The following is a 22,154-nucleotide window of genomic DNA, read 5'->3' on the forward strand; positions in this document are numbered from 1 at the left end:
CATCATGTGGCCATGCCATTTTAGGAGTTGTTTTGGTTCCCTAAATCATGTGCCACTGTATTTCCTTTGGAAAAGCCAGTCCGTCTCCATCCTTGTCTGTAGCCGGTCCGCGTGGCCGAGCGGATCTAGGCACTACAGTCTGGAACCGCGCCACCGCTACGGTCGCATGTTCGAATCATGCCTCGGGTATGGATGTGTATGATGTCCTTAGGTTAGTTAGGTTTAAGTAGTTCTAAGTTCTAGGCGACTGATGACCTCAGCAGTTAAGTCCCATAGTGCTCAGAGCCATTTGAACCTTGTCTGTACTTAACTTTAAACAATGTTTAATACTAAGTATTAGGCGGAATATAAAGTATAACTATACACCATTATACGCTACGCACCACTGCTTTCACTGTTGGCGTTGCCGCTCTGATTAATTGGCTTCAAATGTAATAATTAGAGGAGACATAACTGAATTTCCTTTCTCCTTGAACCCGCTAGGAACGCGAGTTCACTCTCTCAGTTTGAAAATACCGTTACTAAGGGACTATTTGTCGTATAAGATTTTAAAAAGACTCATCCTTATCAGAATCGATCCAAATATCCAACCAACACCCATCGAACAAGCGGAATTCAAACCTAAGAGAAGCTGTATAGAGACCAATTACTAAGCTTAAGCCAACACACAATAGCTGTGTTCTAACAATGACTTAAATCATAAGTGGCGTTTGCTGGTTTGTTGCTGCCTATGACACAGCACGGAAACAAGGACTCCTGCAAGTGTTACACACTGCGAAATCATAAACTACATGTTACCGAAGAGACACTTCCTACAAGTCACGACAATCGATTAAGCAGACAGGAGAAACGGTATAACGGTCTACTCCAGGCTTCAGTTTTGGCATGATTTCTGTTCAACTTATATAGTCCCTACATAGGATCTCTCTGAAACAGAGTCTAAGAAGAGGATGTGGTTTTCACCACTCAACAGAGTACTCTTGAAGCTGCTGAAGAGATACTCTCTGCAGCTCTGAGTAGTACGCACAAACACTTTGACAGGTGTAGATTAACACCGAATTTAACAAAGAGCGAAGTTAGCTGTTTCATGTTAACAACCAGAATGGCCAATGCAAAGCTAAATGTCAGTTTAATGGTCAAGTCCTCCACCACCAAGACTTCCCAAGACATATTGAAATTACTCTAGGTAGTCCATTGTACTAAAAGAAACACTTAGAACACAACACAGCAAAGATACGATCGTGGAATAACATCATGCAGAATCAAAGTGGTATCTAATGGGGCGCAAGAGATACAACACAACTATGTTTTTCCTTAGGACTTGTCTATTCTGCTGACAGATACTATACTCCATTGCGGCTTCTTAGTTCACGTTTGAGCAAAGTCAATGTTTAGCTATGTGCAGCAATGAGGACATTGACAGGTTGCATGAGACGTACTCGTCTTCGCTGGTTACCACCTCCTATCCGAACTGCGACATCAGATCTTCGAAGACAGAATGCGCTTCTCAAAGAATACGCCAAATTAATTAATATTCCACAGCTCCCAATCCACCCTGATACGTCTGCACTTGGAATGAGACGATTAAATGCATTCTGTCGCCTAACATTTCGATAGAATCGCTGGATTTCAACATGAGCAGAAACGAGGAACAGCAATTTCCATGAGGAATATCAGACCCCTGTAAGCCGGCATGGAATTACCGCGACGGTCTTGGAAGACTATTAACAGGATGCGTACAGGGCGTGGCCTATGTGTAGAAAACCTCCACCAATGAGAGAAGGTATCATCTTCTCACTGTGATTGTGGCAGTGCACTTCATACCATCAAACACATTGAAACAATCTGTAGTAGATGAGCATACCACGGATATCTACAACATTTCTATGAAGTGACAGAGAAAGACCATGAATGGATTAAATACTTAGATATTAATTTGTAGATTTAATGTTTTAGTTCTATTTATTTTGCAAAACTGTACAATTTAGCTATGGTAGTTGTACTTTAGTTATAGTGTCATACGCTAAATAAATAAGTAATGCATGAGATTTCGCGATCTTAAAGTATATCCTTCGCTGTGACAAGTTTCAGCATGCTCGACAGTACCAGAAGCCAAATATATTATTATAGATAAATTACTTCCGAATTTCTAGGTCATTAAGGTTTACACGATAGGTTAAACGTCCTGTTTGCACCTTTCCTCCTTTATCTTTCGCTGATGCATCAAAACTTATGCGTTTGTCGTGATATAATGCATAATTTCGAACTTTAACGTTCTCGTGAAATAATAAAACTACGAAACAAGGAAATGTTGATGTCAGTTCAGCAACATTTTCTGAATAAAACTGATATATTTTTTTACTTTTTTAATATTTAGGACATCCTGTTTTTAAAAGATGTAAAATAATAAGCTGTTAATTCATCTAATTCGATAAATAATCGCCATATGGCACCCAGTGTCATTTATTAGTTTCGTCTCCAATTTCTTTGTTAGTACTATAGGTTACAGCTATGTAACACTAGAGTGTAAAATTATTCCACTGTTTTCTAGATTATTCAAATTGGTTATAAATTTTCTGCTGTCTCTTTACAGATGATTTAGAAGAGTGGCAATGAGAAGCAAGCGTAAATTACCACATGACCCCTTTTGTTATATCTGTTGGTACTATGCTCGCTCTAAACAAGTTAGACAGCACGTATTACGCATAAAGTTTTGTGTTGTATGTAAACTTCACTCCATATTTCCTGGGCTCCTCTACTGTCATGTGAAAGTTGTAGGTCTACAATGGAAGGATGGCTCCGTGGGACAAAAAAGTGTATCTCTTTTACAATCTACTGAATTTACAGGGGGCCCACAAACCATCATGACAATTGCTGTAATTGTATTGTGGACATATAAAGTTACAACAGTACAAATAAAAGAACAAATTTAGTTCATCCTACCATAATTTCATCTATTGATCCACTGCCACATAGTGAGAAATTACCAGTTCCAGTATTACCAAGTCATTTACCACATGAAGAGGAACCAGATACTAACAGTGATTCCGATTTCAGCGGCTGTCGCGATGACTCAGCACTGGAATCAAATCTCCCCAGACAGGAAAGCTTGGATGAGTTAATGAGGGATAAATTTACGAGATCAAAAGATGAAATTATTGTGAAATAGGGGAAAAGACATAATAAATTTGCTTGCTTCTATGAAATGGAAGGAGATTCATCTTTGTGTCCTGGTATCACTGGTCTCTCTGAAGCAATTGCCATACATCGCAAGCAAAATGACAGGCGTCTTTTCAGTACCTTAAAGCTGTTATTTGGCGCAATGGGAATAATCTTCCTTACATACCATTGGCTCATCCTGTTCAATTGAAAGAAGATTAAGAGAGCTGTAAGCTGGTTCTGGAGAAAATAAAATAGGAACGCTACATGTTGGATGTGTGTGGAGGCTTAGAGATAGTGGGATTCCTTCCACGACTTCAAGGAGGCTTCACAGAGTAGTTTCCTCTGTCTTTGGAATGGCAGAGTAACTGCGAAACACTTTATTAGGAAACAATGACCTGTGAGTGAAGAGTTAATTCCAGGCACAAATGACATAGTGCGGAAACCTCTAGGAGCTCTGGAAAATATTTATTACCTCTACTGCATATCAAATTGGGACGAATAAAAAAGTTCTTTAAGGGTTTAGCTAGTTATTTTACTACTGTTTACTTTATAAGATTAATGTTTCGTCAGATGTCTGATGCAAAAATAAACGGTGGAATTCTTACCGAGTCTCAAATTCGGCTCATGTCTGAAGAAGCAATGACTGCAGAAGAACGTAACGCATGGAAGTGTTTTAAAATATTGGTGCATGGGCTTCTGGGCAAGAAATGATGTGAAAATTTCCTAGAATTCAACGCTAAAATGCACTTGGATGCAGAATATCCATCAAAATGGACTATTTGCTTTTATATATAAACTGAACTTGCGAGACGTGAGTGAAGAACATGGTGAACGTCATCAGCAACGTACTGGATCTAATGAAAAAAGATTTCCAAAGAAGGTGGCGTACAGGTATGACTGAGGACTATATCTGGTGCTTGGTAGGTGAAACGAAGGCAACACAACAAAGACGAAGAAACCTTTCTAAAGTTCATTTATAATTAAATTCTCTCCAAACTAAATAATATACTTCAGGAATGTTTCTTGTGTGTTACAAGAGCTGCTACGCTCGTAAATATTATTTTTTATGTATTATCCTGTTTGCAATAAACAGCAGTTCCTTGTGTTAGTCTAGTTTCCGTAAAATTGAATACTTTGATATCACACATAAGATATTGAAATCTGAGAAAGAAGTAGTTTAATATCCTTCATCAGCATGGTAAAATCATGTACAAACAATAAGATGAACAATAACCTAGTTAAATTTTGCTACCCAGTGATGATTCGTACAGTATCATTAGCTATAAATTGTATTTGTGCGTTCTACAAATTTCGCCAGTGGTATCATCATTTAGAGATTCTTCCTCTTTGATTTAATAGTACATATACGTGATTAAATGCATGTTTTAGGACCTTTCGAAAACTTGTCAATGTCGTGGCACCAGCATCTCTTCAGGAAATCGTTTTCCTCTGATTTTAGTGTAGGTACTTACGGAAACAGTTTAATATTCCCTCCTTTTCCGATTCATTGTTCAGTTGGATATAAGGAAGCTATCAAAAGTTTACTACCCCCACGTAAATGTTGGTCATACGAAGTGGAATTGTATTGTGTTCTGTGCGTTGTACACTGAAGATCCAAAGAAACTGGTAGACCTGCCTATTATTGTGTAGGGCCCCAGCGAGCACACTGAAGTGCCGCAGCACGACGTGGCATGGACTCGACTAACTTATCAAGTAGTGCTGGAGGGAAGTGACTCAATGAAAGTTGCGGGGGTAAGAGTACGAGGGGGTGAAGGTGTCTTTTGAACAGCACGTTGCAAGGCATCCTAGATATCCTCAATAATGTTCATGTCTGGGGAGTTTGGTGGTCAGAGGAAGTGTTTAAGCTCAGATGAGTGTTCCTGGAGCCACTCTGTAGCAATTACGGACGTGTGGGGAGTCGCACTATCCTGCTGGAATTTACCAAGTACGTCGGAATGTACCATGTATATGAATGGATGCAGGTGATAAGGCAGGATGCTTACGTAGGTGTCACCTGTCAGAGACGTATCTAGGTCCCACACCATTACAGAGCCTCCACCAGCTTGAATAGCCCCTGACGACAGGCAGTGTCCATGGATTCATGAGGTTGTCTCCATACCAGTACACGATACAATTTGGAACGAGACACGTCGGACCAGGCAACCTGTTTCCAGTCACCAACAGTCCAATGTCGGTGTTGACGTTCCCAGGCGAGGCGTAAAGCTTTGTGTCGTGCAGTCATCAAGGGTACACGAGTGGACCTGCAAATGATTCTACCCTGTTACTTCAGTGGATGCCACAACACTGTCTACAACAGAATTAATGAGGCGTTTTTAGTACTGAGTTCACAGGGTGATCAGCCTTATATTCCACTGCCATTTGCATTAATCGCAGCATTTTCAAACTGCCGAAGGTCAACGGTTCCCTTTCATTTTGGTTTGCTTTCTTGCCATTGGAATGGTGTTTTCAGGCCTGAGGTGAGTTGGCAACTCATCACAGGTAGTTGGAAATCAGAATGACTGCTGTAAAAAGATAGGAAACTACTGTCAATGGGTTTGTTGGGCACGATATTGAGAGAATCATACCAGAAGTACCAGAGATATCTCAGCTACTCGTCGACTTTTCTGTGAATGGCGTGTCAGTAGTTGGTTAAACTGCGCTAAACTGGGGAGAAATCGACTTTATGATCACGAACCCAGGAGAGCCCCTGCAGGCGATGTCGTGCACCCGCGTCTATCGTCTGCTGCTGTAGTCCGATAAAGCCAAATTTCCCCGCACTTCCCTAACGGATACGCTCGTCGTAAGTCCCACATTGATTTCTGCGGTTATTCCACGCAGTGTTGCTTTTCTGGTAGCAGTTACAATTCTGTGCAAACGCCGCTGCTCTCGGCCATTAAGTGAAGGCCATCGGCCACTGCGTTGTTCGTGGTGAGTGGTAATGGCTGAAATTTGGTACTCTTAGCACACTCTTGACAATGTGGATTTTGGAATATTGAATTCCCTAATGATTTCCGAAATGGAATGGCCCATGCGTCTGGGTCCGACTGCCAGTCTTCGTTAAAAGTCTGTCAATTCATAACCATGTCGGAAACTTTTCGTATGAATTACGTAAGTACAAATGGAAGCTCTTCCAATGTTATGCCATTTCATACCTTGTGTGCGTGATACTACTGCCATATGCATATGTGCATATTGCTATCCCATGATTTTGTCACCTCAGTGTACGTATTTTCAAAGAATTACTCGACTGTTAGTATCACAGTTTTTTTATAGAATACAATAAAGAATTATAACATAACCTTAAGTTGACATATGTAAGGAAATGTTACAACTGCTCTCCTTTGTTTCGTACACACAGTTTGCCCAGATAACTTTGTTATCACTTAGATACGTCAAATAAGCAGAATCAATGATGGTTCGTAACTTTTCCAATATTAACAATCGTTTTGTATTTTACACAGAACGTATCTTTATTGATTTGTTTACATGTATTGGGTCTCATTGCTTCGCAGTGTCTCTAAGAATTTGGAAAACTAGTGAATTTAATTATGCACGTAAGTTAAGCAGATGATTAATAGCTGTACATATGTTAATCCAAACTTCGTTTCATGTGTTTTTTCTGACAAACGAAGATGTGTAGCATCGTATAACATGGTTTCATTATATGTAAATTAGAGCAGAATGCGATAATTTCAGATGTTCCTACCAACTGACTGAGTTCTGTAGGTTTCATATATTGATATTTCATAGTCATTTAGAAACTATATGAATCACAAAGTAGAGATTACTGGTTCTGACATTATAATTACCTTGTTCACTGGAATATGGGCGATCAATTGCTCATAATGAACCGAGAGATGTGGTACTGGACTATATAATTACCATATCGAACTTGTATGTTACGTATCAACCTGGAATACATTTCTTACAGAGTATTACCAAGTACTGTTTCATAGCACACATACAGTGCAGTTTGAGTTAACAATCCACACACATCAAACAAGCTAGTAATGATTAGTTTATACAAAAGTCTGATTGGCTGTTCACTAGAAGAAATTTTCACCAATTTTTCACAATGATATTGACTGCTATTGCCTACCGTTCTGAAAGAAAACAGGTACATATTTCAATTTTTTTGGTAATATTAACCAGAAGGCATACCGCTGAAGTAGACGCCCAAATACCAGAAAACCAGTTTGGTTTCAAGGAGGGAAGAAGAGCCCTACATGCAATGAGCTGCTTATCACAAGACGTACTATGACATCCAGGGAAAAAAATATTTTGTAGTCTTTACAGACTATAGCAAAACCTTTTACGCCATTAACAGAAAAACATGCACTCGTAAACTCAGTCTATTAAATGGTGACACACACCTGCTAAGGAATATACTTTCAGAGATCCTAGGATACAGCCACATAAAGGCATTTGATGATCTCTCGGTATCTAAGAATTTAACACAAACAAATGCAGTACCACGAAGAGACACCATGAGTCCGACACTATTCAACATCATGACAGGAGACATCACGCAGATCATCATAGACAGCTCAGAAACACTCATACATCATGCACATGACATGGTAATAGGTTCAGAAGACAAAGAAGCACTTAACGTGCCAAACAGACTTACTTCATGGGCTGTGGAAAATAAGTTACAAATAAACCAAAGCAAAACCAAATAGATGATTTTCAGAGGTGGTAAACTCACATCAAAAGAGACGCTGGACCTTTAAAGCAGACAATTAAAAATAGTGCCAAAATACTAAAACCTCGGAGTCAGTCTGCAAACAACACTTGCATCATTTAATAGCCATGTGAAAGAAAGAGCAACAGCAGCAACAAAAGCAACAAAAGCAATTTACAGCATCAGACAGCCTCAAAAACTATCAATAAAAACGGCAATGAAAATATTTAAAATGGTCGTAGCACCAATAGCGACTAATCGTATCCACATAATCTTAAAAAACTAAAAGTCAGTGTCCTAGTAACAGTAGAGAAAGTCAAGTCCCGCTACCTAAAAGGAATCCTGGGCATCGGGAAGAGAGCAGCTTCAAGTCTGGTTTACATCTTAATGAAAGAAACCTTCTTCATAGAAGGCATCAGAATACAGACGCTCTTATGCAAAAGCAAGGCATACGAAAGCACACGCCAGATGCTCATAGAAACGCACGACTGTAAGAGGGACGACTTCTACTCAACCGACGACATAATAACAGAAGAGTGGAAAGAAACAAACTACTACAAGTAGTAACACGATACGCAACACATGGATTCCACCACAAGTTCTGCCTAAACAAGAGATTCCACGAGTCAAATGACGACGGCGTATGTGAACTGTGCAGTGAACACTGTGGAAGGAATCATGGGAAAAAAAATGCAGAGAAAGAACAATTTCAATAATAAAACTACCGCTAGAGTAACGTATAGGTATTTGCATTTGTATTTGTTTGTATTTGCGCATTTCATTAATGATAAAAACAGCTGCTTTGCCTGATTTAGACGAAATAAAAGTTTGGCCATAACGAAACGGGCTTCCCGTCACGATATTTGCCATGTTTATAGTGGCACACTGGGTCAATGCCAGATATTTACAAAAATTGAAGGTGGGTTGTTTTGAGATAGTCAAGGTCAAATGCAAGGTCATTGACCTTGAGCTGTGTTCTTAGAAAACCACAATGTTGCATGTAAATGTAAAGCTATACTCATTAGATTTTCAGTGATATAAGTTTCATTGCTTTATATGGATTAGAACCAGAATTATAAACATTTATGTTGAGACAGATGCGTGTAAATTTCACCTAATTTCCAAACACTGCAGACCTGTAACTTTTTTCGCAGTTCTCAGTTACCTCTACAAGTAGGTAGATTTCCATCTCTCATATGGATCGCTAAATGAACCATACTTCAAAGATGTATGGGTTTTTCAGGTTGGTTGCTACGTTGAATTGACATAGAATTGCCCTATAGTAAAATCTGTCAAACCTCCTGTAATGATCCATTTTTGTTAATTTGTGCCCTATGCTGTAATTAAGTTGAAACATAATTCACCATACAGGTAAACACGTCTTTTACAGCAAGACATGCTAGTGTACATAGACGCACAACACATCGATACGTGACCAGTTATTTATCCTTTGGTATGTAACCAGATTACGTGTTTTTGAACCTCCACATTAAAGTACATTTTCTTAGTAGGAATAAGGAATCTTTGTTCTGAAATGACATGTGAAGAATATTTTTAGTGAGAATGATAACCGAGTTTTTGTTTTGTGAAATTAGTAGTATTTATTATATTTGTGGATTGTATATGATCTGAGTGAGAAAAACAACGTATCTATTTTGGAAACCGATTTGTGTATAAACTTTCTTAAAATATTAGTGATCATTCCGGTTCTGAAGAATTTTTTCAATTTATGATACTTGCCCTGTTAAAAAAATGAAGAGTTTTTGTGTTGACTGCAAGGGTTAACATTCTCACTTGTTTCCTCATCACTGTGAGGGTGAAGAACAACCCAAGAGACAATCGCTATATCGCGATATGATGTATCAACTGCAGCGCGATTTTTCTTCCCTACACTGAAGTAATAAAAGGCGTCTGTTTCACCTACAATTCATGAAATTATTAGTTCCAATAATTAACTTGGCTTCATTTAGATCAGCAGAGCGCTTTTCTGCTACTTAACGTATAGTCATGGCTGGGAGAAGGACTACATGGCGAACCAGATTTACTAATATTATTTGCTATGTATTTCATATCAGCAGCCAGTGTTACCCCTTAAATCATCCTAATAATAGATAGCTCTACCGTGGATGAATGTCTGGATGATTGGAAGTATATGTGCGATCGCAGATTCAGAACAGGGTTCTTGGTCTTAAGTGTAGACGTGTGGGAATGTCCACTTAATTCAGTTTTAAAAGCTGGTTTGTTCCGTTATGTCCTACTCTATTTAAAATGCACATCTTGTGGCTTGTAAGGTATACCAACACGCAATCTGTGCAAATTTCCACCAAGCTCTTGTTCAAATATTGTATTTCATCAAGAGACTCTAAAGGAAGGAGGTGTGCCGAAATATCAAGAGAATGGAGAAGCTTCGAGAAAGTAAAAGGAGGATACTGAGTTCTCTCAGCTTCCTGCTGATATGTTGAGATGGAGGCATAGTACCCGCTTTTGTCAGAATAAATCATCATATAAACTCGAGGCTGGCGCACAAGATAAAACGTCAGGCCCCATGGCACATGTGAGAGAGAGGAGCCAAGAAATGAGCCACAGGTTTGATGTGTTGACCAGGGATCTACAAGGGGCAATCAAATGAAAACGAGACAGACTGAAAAAAGTGAACTTTTTGTTATTTCAAACGTTATTACTATAAATGTTAATACACGTATCACGCTGTTAGACAAGGTCACTGACTTCATGGAAAAATGTTTGTAGTTGCTAACAGAGCCAGAGATGTTCCTCTTCGTCATTGGTAGCGAATGTCTTTCTTCAGAGCTCCGAAAACATGGAAATCGCATGGAAAGAGGTCGGGACTGTACGGAGAATGCTTAAGAGCTTCCCATCGAAACTTCTGCAGCGTTGTCGAAACATCCTGCCAACAAAATATCCCCATAGATGTTGTGAAGATTATTTCGAGTATGCTGTAGTAGTTTCCCTGGAAGGCCCATATACATTCTCCATAGAGACCCGATCTCTCACCGTACTATTTACGTATTTTTCGAGACCTAAAGAAAGACATTCCTGGTTGTCGATTTGCTTTGGATGAAGAGATGCTCGCTTGGGTACAATCACGGTTCCACAGGAAACCATAAACGTTTGTGCGTAAAAGCACTGACCGTCTTGTCTTTTAGTGGGATAAATTTGTTAACAGTTATGGAGATTACTATTCAAGTAATAAACAGTTTACTTATCTTTTTCTCCACTGTCTCGTTTTTAATTGACTGCTTCTTATATAAATATATGCACCTGATGATCTCTCGTGTGTACTTTACGAGCTCCGTATTAAGTAATAAATGGCACCAGTTTCTTTCATTCACTCTTTCTTTTGCAAATGTTTTATGGTTCTATTGTTTATCACAATTAATGCAGAACATTTTCTAAACAAATTCCGATGTTCTGAACTATTTAGAATTTATTAATGTTTGTAAACAGATGTAACAAAGAAAGTGAAGTGTAAGTTTTTCTGATACGCTCCCTGAAAATCAGTTACCATTTAATCACATAATACACATGTAAGGGATACAAAATATTTACCAAATGCTGTGTGTATGACGTGATGACTGAGATATTACACCTGTTTAATTCTGCATATCATTTACATTACTCCGAAAATATTTTTATTTTTAGAATATTTTTCCTAAATGAAAATTTTATTTCTCTATGTTTTAGTTGAAAGTGCAGTAAAGTTTACAGCTAGTAGATAGATATAGATACTTGCAAATTAAAGAGGAAAAAAATGCAAAGCTTTATAAATATAGGAAAATATGTTCACAAAATTGTGGAAAATATGACGCAAGGGAAACTGTGAATGAAGATACGAGTCATATTAAATTGTGCCTGGGAACATTCTCAAAACATAGTCTTCTTCCTGTTATATTGGTTCATCTTCAAGCTACCTCTTCGCATTCCTTCTAGCATTTTTTGGTTCTCTAATGAATCTATAGTAATTACATTTATGTCGATTATTAAAGTCCTCTTTGTGCCGTGAAGTTACTCGGGAATAACAGCATTTTACATTAATGAATATATAATTGCTTAAAAGAACTTAGATCAGCCTAGCAGTACAGTTCTACACTTAATTCGTTGTAACATGTGAAATATGGGGGAGGGGGGTTGTACTGTGATATAATTTCATAATCTGTTATCGATTGTCAAAGCATTCCCTTTGCTAAAGTAAGTGGGTAAAAGTTAAAAATTCAGTAGCGTAGATTGCCCCCCATGAACCATGGACCTTGCCGTTAGTGGGGAGGCTTGCGTGCCTCAGCGATACAGATGGCCGTACCGTAGGTGCAACCACAACGGAGGGGTATCTGTTGAGAGGCCAGACAAACATGTGGTTCCTGAAGAGGGGCAGCAGCCTTTTCAGTGGCTGCAGGGGCTACAGACTGGATGATTGACTGATCTGGCCTTGTAACACTAACCAAAACGGCCTTGCTGTGCTGGTGCTGCAAACGGCTGAAAGCAAGGGGAAACTACAGCCGTAATTTTTCCCGAGGGCATGCAGCTTTACTGTATGATTAAATGATGATGGCGTCCTCTTGGGTAAAACATTCCGGAGGTAAAATAGTCCCCCATTCGGATCTCCGGGCGGGGACTACTCAGGACGTCGTTATCAGGAGAAAGAAAACTGGCTTTCTACGGATCGGAGCGTGGAATGTCAGATCCCTTAATTGAGCAGGGAGGTTAGAAAATTTAAAAAGGGAAATGGATAGGTGAAAGTTAGATATAGTGGGAAATAGTGAAGTTCGGTGGCAGGAGGAACAAGACTTTCGGTCAGGTGAAAACAGGGTTATAAATACAAAATCAAATAGGGGTAATGCAGGAATAGGTTTAATAATGAATAAAAAAAATAGGATTGCGGATAAGCTACTACAAGCAGCATAGTGAACGCATTATTGTGGCCAAGATAGACACGATGCCCATGCCTACTACAGTAGTACAAGTCTATATGCGAACTTGCTCTGCGGATGATGAAGAAAATGATGAAATGTACGATAAGATAAAAGAAATTATTCGGGTAGTGAAGGGAGACGAAAATTTAATAGTCATGGGTGACTGGAATTCGAGAGTAGGAAAAGGGAGAGAAGGGAACGTAGTAGGTGAATATGGATTGGGGCTAAGAAATGAAAGAGGAAGGCGTCTGGTAGAATTTTGAACAGAACATAACATAATCATAACTAACACTTGGTTCAAGAATCATGAAAGAAGGTTGTATACATGGAAGAACCCTGGAGATACTAAAAGGTATCAGATAGATTATCTAATGGTAAGACAGAGATTTAGGAACCAGGTTTTAAATTGTAAGACATTTCCAGGGGCAGAAGTGGACTCTGACCATAATCTATTGGTTATGAACTGTAGATTAAAACTGAAGAAACTGCAAAAAGGTGGGAATTTGAGGAGATGGGACCTGGATAAACTGACTAAACCAGACGTCGTAGAGAGTTTCAGGGAGAGCATAAGGGAACAATTGACAGGAATGAAGGAAAGAAATACACTAGAAGAAGATTGTGTAGCTTTGAGGGATGAACTAGTGAAGGCAGCGTAACAGAAGAAATATTGCATTTAATTGATGAAAGGAGAAAATATAAAAATGCAGTAAATGAAACAGGCAAAAAGGAATACAAACGTCTCAAAAATGAGATCGACAGGAAGTGCAAAACTGCTAAGCAGGGATGGCTAGAGGACAAATGTAAGGATGTAGAGGCTTTTCTCACTAGGGGTAAGATAGATACTGCCTACAGGAAAATTAAAGAGACCTTTGGAGAAAAGAAAACCACTTCTATGAATATCAAGAGCTCAGAAGGAAACCCAGTTCTAAGCCAAGAAGGGAAAGCAGAAAGGTGGAAGGAGTATATAGAGGGTCTATACACTTGAGGACAATATAATGGAAATGGAAGAGGATGTAGATGAAGATGAAATGGGAGATACGATACTGCATGAAGAGTTTGACAGAGCACTGAAAGACCTGAGTCGAAACAAGGCCCTGGGAGTAGACACCATACAATTGGAACTACTGACGGCCTTGGGAGAGCCAGTCATGACAAAACTCTACCATCTGGTGAGCAAGATGTATGAAACAGGCGAAATACCCTCAGACTTCAAGAAGAATATAATAATTCCAATTCCAAAGAAAGCAGGTGTTGACAGGTGTGAAAATTACCGAGCTATCAGTTTAATAAGTCACAGCTGCAAAATACTAACACGAATGCCTTACAGACGAATGGAAAAGCTGGTAGAAGTCGACCTTGGGAAAGATCAGTTTGGATTCCGTAGAAATGTTGGAATACTGACCTTACGCCTTATCTTAGAAGAAAGATTAAGGAAAGGCAAACCTACATTTCTAGCATTTGTAGACTTAGAGAAAGCTTTTGACAATGCTGACTGGAATACTCTCATTCAAATTCTAAAGGTGGCAGGGGTAAAATACAGGGAGCGAAAGGCTATTTACAATTTGTACAGAAACCAGATGGCAGTTATACGAATCGAGGGACACGAAAGGGAAGCAGTGGTTGGAAAGGGAGTGAGACAGGGTAGTAGCCTCTCCCCGATGTTATTCAATCTGTGTATTGAGGAAGCAGTAAAGGAAACAAAAGAAAAATCGGAGTAGGTATTAAAATCCATGGAGAAGAAATAAAAACTTTGAGGTTCGCCGATGACATTGTAATTCTGTCAGAGACAGAAAAGGACTTGGAAGAGCAGTTGAGCGGAATGGACAGTGTCTTGAAAGGAGGATATAAGATGAACATCAACAAAAGCAAAACGAGGATCATGGAATGTAGTCGAATTAAGTCGGGTGATGCTGAGGGAATTAGATTAGGAAATGAGACACTCAAAGTAGTAAATGAGTTTTGCTATTTGGGGAGCAAAATAACTGATGATGGTCGAAGTAGAGAGGATATAAAATGTAGACTGGGAATGGAAAGGAAAGCGTTTCTGAAGAAGAGGAATTTGTTAACATTGAGTATAGATTTAAGTGTCAGGAAGTCGTTTCTGAAAGTATTTGTATGGAGTGTAGCCATGTATGGAAGTGAAACATGGACAATAAATAGTTTGGACAAGAAGAGAATAGAAGCTTTTGAAACTTGGTGCTACAGAAGAATGCTGAAGATTAGATGGGTAGATCACATAACTAATTAGGAGGTATTGAATAGAATTGGGGAGAAGAGGAGCTTGTGGCACAACTTGACTAGAAGAAGGGACCGTATGGTAGGACATGTTCTGAGGCATCAAAGGATCCCAAATTTAGCATTGGAGGGCAGCGTGGAGGGTAAAAATCATAGAGGGAGACCAAGAGATGAATACACTAAGCAGATTCAGAAGGATGTAGGTTGCAGTAAGTACTGGTAGATGAAGAAGCTTGCACAAGATAGAGTAGCATGGAGAGCTGCATCCAACCAGTCTCAGGACTGAAGACCACAACAACTACAACAGTGTAGATTGCCTGGAATTAACTGAGCAATAGAGTAATAGGATAAGATTTGAATCCAGCACAAGTAGTATGAATGTTAACATTAAAAATTTAAAACATCAGAAGGTGAGAGTCCTTTCCGGGAGAACTGTTTCATAGGATCTTCCCAGTAGTATTGATAGCTTTGTAAACTATGGATTTTATTTTATTAAATTTCTTGGTGTGTGACACTGTTGGTATTTATTGCACACTAAAAATATGTACACCCACAAAAATCCATAGCACTTAGTCAATAAACTTTCAATAGGATATAAACAAAATACTTCACCACAGCCAAGTAAACAGGAGCAAAGATGATCATCCACAGATGGTACAAACTGGCAGTGTTACCAACATATAGAATATATCCGAAACATAATCGCTGGAAGCTTGGCAGCACAAGTTCTGCAGTCAACGACTGTCGCTCTGTTATTTAGGTAAGCCCATGCACCACGGCAAGATCGTACCACATCGCACGAGAAAAATCAGTTTTTCATTATACTGAGGCTAAGCACCACATAAAAAGCAAAATGAAATCGGTTTTCAAATGTCCTGGTACAAAAATGGCATAAAAAGCGAAATGAAATCGCTTTCTAATTATCATGAGACCGTTTTCTGCCACAAGTTGAAATCGAGAAATAGCTATTATAGTTTTTATTATGTTTTGAAAGGTTATTCAGTGCTGAATATTTTTTATTGTTATTCACGACGTCTCTGAGCTTTGGCGGCCGTCCTCAGAAAGTTGTTTGTACCTGTGAGTTCGAATTTTGCCATCAGTTTTCCAGACCCTTTGCAAGCACCGGAGAAATGCCTTGCTTCAAAGCCTTGAGCGTACAGAAATTCGGCAAGGCTACTGGCGGAAAGTCACCTTTCTTGTAAAATAGCTTTACCAACAGCGTGCGAACCTTAATTGGAGACAGTCATTTTGAGCATCTCGGAGACAAACTGAGAAACATACGTGTCCCAAACGACAATGACATCTACTGGTCAAATTTTCTATACTTTTCCCATTACGTTTCCCCCTGCTTCAGTAATATACAGTTCAAAAAAATGGTTTAGCACTATGCGACTTAACATCTGAGATCATAAGTCCCCTAGAACTTAGAACTACTTAAACCTAACTAACGTAAGTACATCACACACATCCATGCCCGAACCTGCGACCGTAGCGGTCGCGCGGTTCCAGACTGAAGCGCCTAGAACCGCTCGGCCACAGCGGCCGGCATATACTGTTCAAATTTGACTTTATTCTGAGCAGCCCTCTTTGGACTGTGTTTTGAAACTGGAATTTAATTATGGACACCCTATATATCAATGTAACCAGGAAAGACAATAGAATATGATAAATATGTAGAAAAATTTCGATTTTTCTTTCACAAGTACTGCCCCACTAGGTTATCAGATAGGAAGCAGAGTAGGCTAGCTGGTACCTCGAAGTACTCCTGGACGTTGCTGAGGTTCTCGAGGCCGAACGCGAGCGGGCTGTGCACGAGGTCTACCTTGGTGTTGATGGTGCGCGGCGGCGGCAGCAGGAGTGACGTCACGATGGCGGCCGAGTAGTGCGTGTCCAGCAGCAGCGCCGCCAGCACGCTGCACAGCAGCAGCAGCCGCCAGCTCGCCCATCGCGCGGGCACCGCCGCGCCTGCGCACATACGTCGCTACCACTGGCTCATCAGCACTGCATGCACTCCACACTTTGCTCACGTTCCACAGTCAGATGGACGGAACGCTTAGTGAAAGGCTTAGGGAAAATACATCCAAAAACTAAAGTTAGTAACCCGATCATTCACGCATTAGTTTAGACAGATATGAATATCATAGTGCAATGCAGACCTTTCCTAGGCTGAATAAAGGAAAAGTTATAGTCATTCTCAAGGATATTACGGAAATTATTGTAATATACTTAATTTCATTACTGTGGGCATATATTTACACAAATACAATTTACAGACTGGTATCACATATCAGTACCACCCCACGGGCGTCAAAGTTTGCAACGGAATTGCAAGTTTCCGTCAGAGGTCGATAGCTGTCGTGCAGGATATGGCGGACCCAATGGAGCACGCTGGCTGAGCCACGCCTCCAGTGGCTCTGGACTGCGAGCGCCCTCTGCCGTCGCAATATAGGATGGAGGGCTGCAGCCAGATGGCCCAGTCGCACTTGGAGCCTCTCTGCTATGACACCATCTTTTGCGGTTCGTTCAAAGAGCCTCATCTTTGTTGACACCGAGAACTAGGCATGTTACCTGCTGCATTATTTGTGAGTCTTCATGCGCTTGGAGAAATGTAAGTTAAGTAAATCTGCCCACCCGGTTAGCCATGCAGTCTAACGCTTTGCTTTCTGGGCGGCAAGGAGTGCCGGTCCCTGGCACGAATTCGCCTGGCGGATTAGTGTCGAGGTCCAGAGTGCCGGCCAGTCTGTGGGTGGTTTTTAAGGAGATTTTCCATCCGCCTCGGCGAATGTGGGCTGGTTCCCCACGTTCTCCACGTACACCATAATTACCCTACCACGCAAATATTGGGGTTACACTCGTCTGGTGTGAGAGGTTCCTGGGCGGGGGGGGGGGGAGGGGGGGGGTCCACTGGGGATCGAACCTCACAATAACCCTGGGTTCAGTGTGGGGTGGCGGTGGGGTGAGTGGACTGCTGTAGCCTGTTGTGGGGTTGTGAACCAGTGAGGGCTATGGCGGAGACGAAGCTCTCCGTCGTTTCTAGGTCCCCAGTTCCATAAAATACAATACAGTACAATAAGTAAATCTTCTCTTGGTTATCTTAAATTGTTCACTTATCATTTATGCTCCTGTCTAGGCTCGCTATGACACCACTCTGTAGCCCCTCACTCCTCACCAACATGTACAAAGTCGTACACAACATAGATAACCGCATTGATTGACTGTTCTGTTGGTTCTTGGTAGAATGATGTACATTATGAACAAAAACACACATGACACTGTTGTAATATTATGAACTGTTATGAAGTACTAGCTGAATACCTAGTGTTGCCTAGGTATGCATTTATTCCAGTCTTCTATTTCTCCATCTCCTCCTTCCCTATTTCTGAGTCCATCTCCAACACCTCATCTCTCTGTCCAACTCCTGCACCCTATACTCTCTGTTCATCTGCACCTCCGCCTTTCTCTGACCCTCTCCTCTGCCCCCTCTCTCTCTCTGTCAGTCTGCTGCTCCTCTCTGTGTCCATCTGCTGCTTCCCCACCTCCCTCTGCCCATCTCATCTTCCTGCCTCTAATTCCATTTCCTCCTCTCCCTCTCTTTGTTAGTCTCATCCTCCCCTCTACCTCCGTCTCCATCTTCCACTCCCCCTCTTTCTACCCATCTCCTTCTCCTCTCCCTGTTCATCTCTTTATTTTTTTGTCCATCTCCTCCTCTCCCCTCACTCTGTCAAGCTTCTTCTCTTCCTTTTCTCTGTCCATTTCCTGCTCCCCCATCACTCTGCCTGTCTCTTCCTCCCCCTGTCTCCATCCATTTCCTCTTATGTCCTGTCTCAGTCCATCACCTTTCCTCTCCTCCCTCTGCCCATTTCTCCCTTCCCTATCTCTATCAGCTCCTCCTCCTGTCCGTGCCTATCTCCTCCTTCCCTCTCACCATCTGTCCATCACCTCCTGCCCCATTCCGTCTTATCACGCTCACCCAAGTAGGAGGCTGGTGGTACTTAACCCTACAGAATTTCTTTCCAGATTGTAGCTAATATGTACCGAATTTGCGTCTGCTCCAACTAACGTTCTGCGTTCCAATTCTGTTAATTTTTGTCGTGAGACCACAATGAAGTAGGAAACTTTTCCACATGAATCAGCCGAGTACAAACAACAGCTCTACTCGCGCGCTGCCCTTTATATCTTGTGTACGTGATACTGCCGCTATCTGTATGTGTACGTATCACTAGCGCATGGCTCAGTGTATGTGGATACCGTCTGCAAAAAGTGTGGCGGATAGAATTTGTGCCAACGAAGTAATGAATTGAAAGGTCTTCCATGATGGAGTAGTTTTTCATGCATTCAGTGTTTATGACGTCATATTCCTGAACTGTGTGTCGTATATAGATGTAATTTTTCAGTGATGTAGTTTTTTCTGGTACATGCAGCGTTATATGTGAATACTGTCTGCAAAAGGCGTCGCGCATACAGTTAGTAGTAATGAAATAATAAATTCAAACGTCAACCTTCATGTGGTAGTTTTACTACATGAACAGAAAAAAAATGTAGTAAGCGATAAACTTTTTCCTTACATCATTTTGTGCGTTTTGTCAGTGAGAAAAAGTTTCATAAAGGTGTGAAATTATATGTAAAGCTTTTTGCAAGTCTTTAAGTACTCTCATTCTCAAATACCAGATGACTAAAGTATGGGTACTCCCTCGTCATGGGCTACACGGTTGTTTAACTCCCACCCCCACCCCTTCGATGGGTGAGTGGTCCTCGCCCCCTTAGTGGTTCTGACATGTATACCAAGTTTGGTAGAAATCTGTCGGCCGGTCTAGGAGATATGAAACATACATACACACAAACATACATACATATGCATGTACATCCATTCTTATAATTATTATGGATTTTGGATAACTGTTCTATTCACATTTTCTTCGCCGAAAAACCAAACACAAATTTACGTATTAAAAACTAAATCACACAAATGGCTCCCATCATTGATGATACATTGCTGAAGACGTTTGCGGAAGCTTTTCGTTACGTTTTCAATCAGTTCTTGAGAAATGATCTCTCTCTCTTCCCCAATTGCAGCTTCCAGGTCATAAGTATTGTGCAAGAACTGTGCGAAATGTTTCTTTTTGAGAAGATGCCATAGAAAAATTAGTGTCTGAAAGATCAGGTGCTTTTACCAACCATGTGATATCACCGAATCGTGAGAGTAATCGATGTGGGATGTGGCGCCTCAGCGTACTCACTGAACTACAGGCACATCTTCCTTAAACCATTTCAGGTTCAGATTACATTGTCCTTGCACCTGTGGAATGAAGAAACTTCAATCGTGGTCGCATAGTGCTCGGAACCGACACACACAGGCCGACCATTTTTGTCTTAAAAAATACGTTTCAACGATTGCAAATAATTGTGTAATGTCACGCCAGATGAAGATCTTTTTATGAATGAGCTATGGGTTTTTGTCTAACACTGAAATTTTTGTTTATTGACAAACTCATTCGGATGAAATTTTGCACCATCTGACATCACTAGATCTGACAGAAATGCGTCAACCTGGTCGATTGTGTCCGGCAATATTGTGCATAAATTGCTCTCGAACACCGCCCGATTCGAAAATAGCTGAGAGTGACCGTTGACTGTACGCATACACAAAAGAAGCGCTGCCTAAACATGAAACAGAAAGTGTCTGCCAGAAACAATGTATTGTGTAAATTGACAAGTACTACATGGGGACCTCGCCCATGCACCATGGTAATTAGGGCACTAGCGCTGTGTTACTCTAGTGCTGAATATCCATTTTCGTCACGCTCCAAGTGCAGCCATGCCAGAGAAATAGGTGTGCCGCATAATGAGACTTCTCGCATTATCATGGGTTGTTTAAGACTTACACTCACTGACACAATCGTCTTGCTGGTATAGCCCCTTCCGAAATTAGACGCGAGATAGCTGGTTGGTGCGAGAAAAGCAAGACCATTTCCAAGGAAGCTTCCCTTCATATCGCCGTCAGCCAGACACCCTTGGCTGAAGTCAAGGAAGAACTTCCTGACAACTGCTGAAGCTCTTACGGGAACACCACAGCAAGCAAGGCTTTTAAAATAACGGGGTGCTCCGTCGTCTAACAACCATCTAACTGAAGGTTCTCCAGCTCCAGCCACATGCATCTTGAAAGACATGACGAGGGGACACCGAATACATTTGATGTGTAAAATTTCTGATCGAACAATGCCTAAACTGATGTCAACGACCGATATCCTTTTTTTAATAATATAAGTAGGAACACACTACTATTTCTGGCTGACATAACGATTTTATCTCAAGGTCAATGATAGGGACATCTGGTGTCAGGTTGTATGGTTGGCTCCTTGGTGCTCCCACTCCCTGTTTCCAGGGGAATCACCGCCAGTTGATAATTCACCCAGGGGAATCAGGCAATTGTGTCATGTGAGATAAAAATGGCGGAAGCCCCTCTGGATCAATAAGGGTTATGCACTCCTCCATACCATCTCTTCTAGTTGGGGTAGTTGTATCGGAGGGGTTACTCTGCAGCTCGACAAGATAGGGATGGGATGTGGCTATTTGTTAATAACAAATTACGACATTCCAATGCTATTTGTTAATACAAATATTACGTGACACCAGTAGAGGCTAAACCCAGACAGATTTGTAAGTAGTTTCATTTTTACACATTTTTCCATAGTCTCCCCAATTATACGTACATTTCACAATTTTCCTATTTTATAACTGGATGCACTTCGGGACATAGGACAAAGTTCTGTCTATTTGTTTATAGCAAATTGCGTCATTTAAGTCCTATTTGTTAATAACAATATTACTTGGCACGAACAGAGGTAATTTCCAAGAATGATTGCCTATCGAAGTCGCGGTGTCCAAACGATACATATCGAACGTGCTATCGTAAATCGATCATGCGACATCGTGTCACAATGCCGCGTGACAGCGTCGCGTCACGCCTTTCTGCGTCACTACGTCGCATATTGTCCCGTCGAGGGTCATATTGTTATCATCTATGGTTCCGATTTACGTATCATTGCTTAGCGACCACTGCCTTACTATTGTGTGACGCCATAGTGCTGGTAAAGAGCACGGTCGTACAAATAATGATGTCACAGAGAGTTCTATGAGCCAAAGATGTT

At 40.8% G+C, this 22,154-nt stretch overlaps 1 protein-coding gene across 1 annotated transcript in view; it reads right to left on the reverse strand.

Moving 5' to 3' along the window:
* Nucleotides 1-22,154, reverse strand: part of LOC126089288 (glutamate receptor ionotropic, delta-2-like) — a 110,349-nt gene that overhangs the window by 27,364 nt on the left and 60,831 nt on the right. The window contains exon 7 of the mRNA XM_049906938.1: nucleotides 16,760-16,919. Within this exon, the coding sequence (XP_049762895.1) occupies nucleotides 16,760-16,919 (160 nt within the window). The remainder of the gene's footprint in view (nucleotides 1-16,759; nucleotides 16,920-22,154) is intronic.

This window comes from Schistocerca cancellata, chromosome 1, assembly GCF_023864275.1.
Source record: "Schistocerca cancellata isolate TAMUIC-IGC-003103 chromosome 1, iqSchCanc2.1, whole genome shotgun sequence".
Taxonomy (NCBI): Eukaryota; Metazoa; Arthropoda; class Insecta; order Orthoptera; family Acrididae; genus Schistocerca; species Schistocerca cancellata.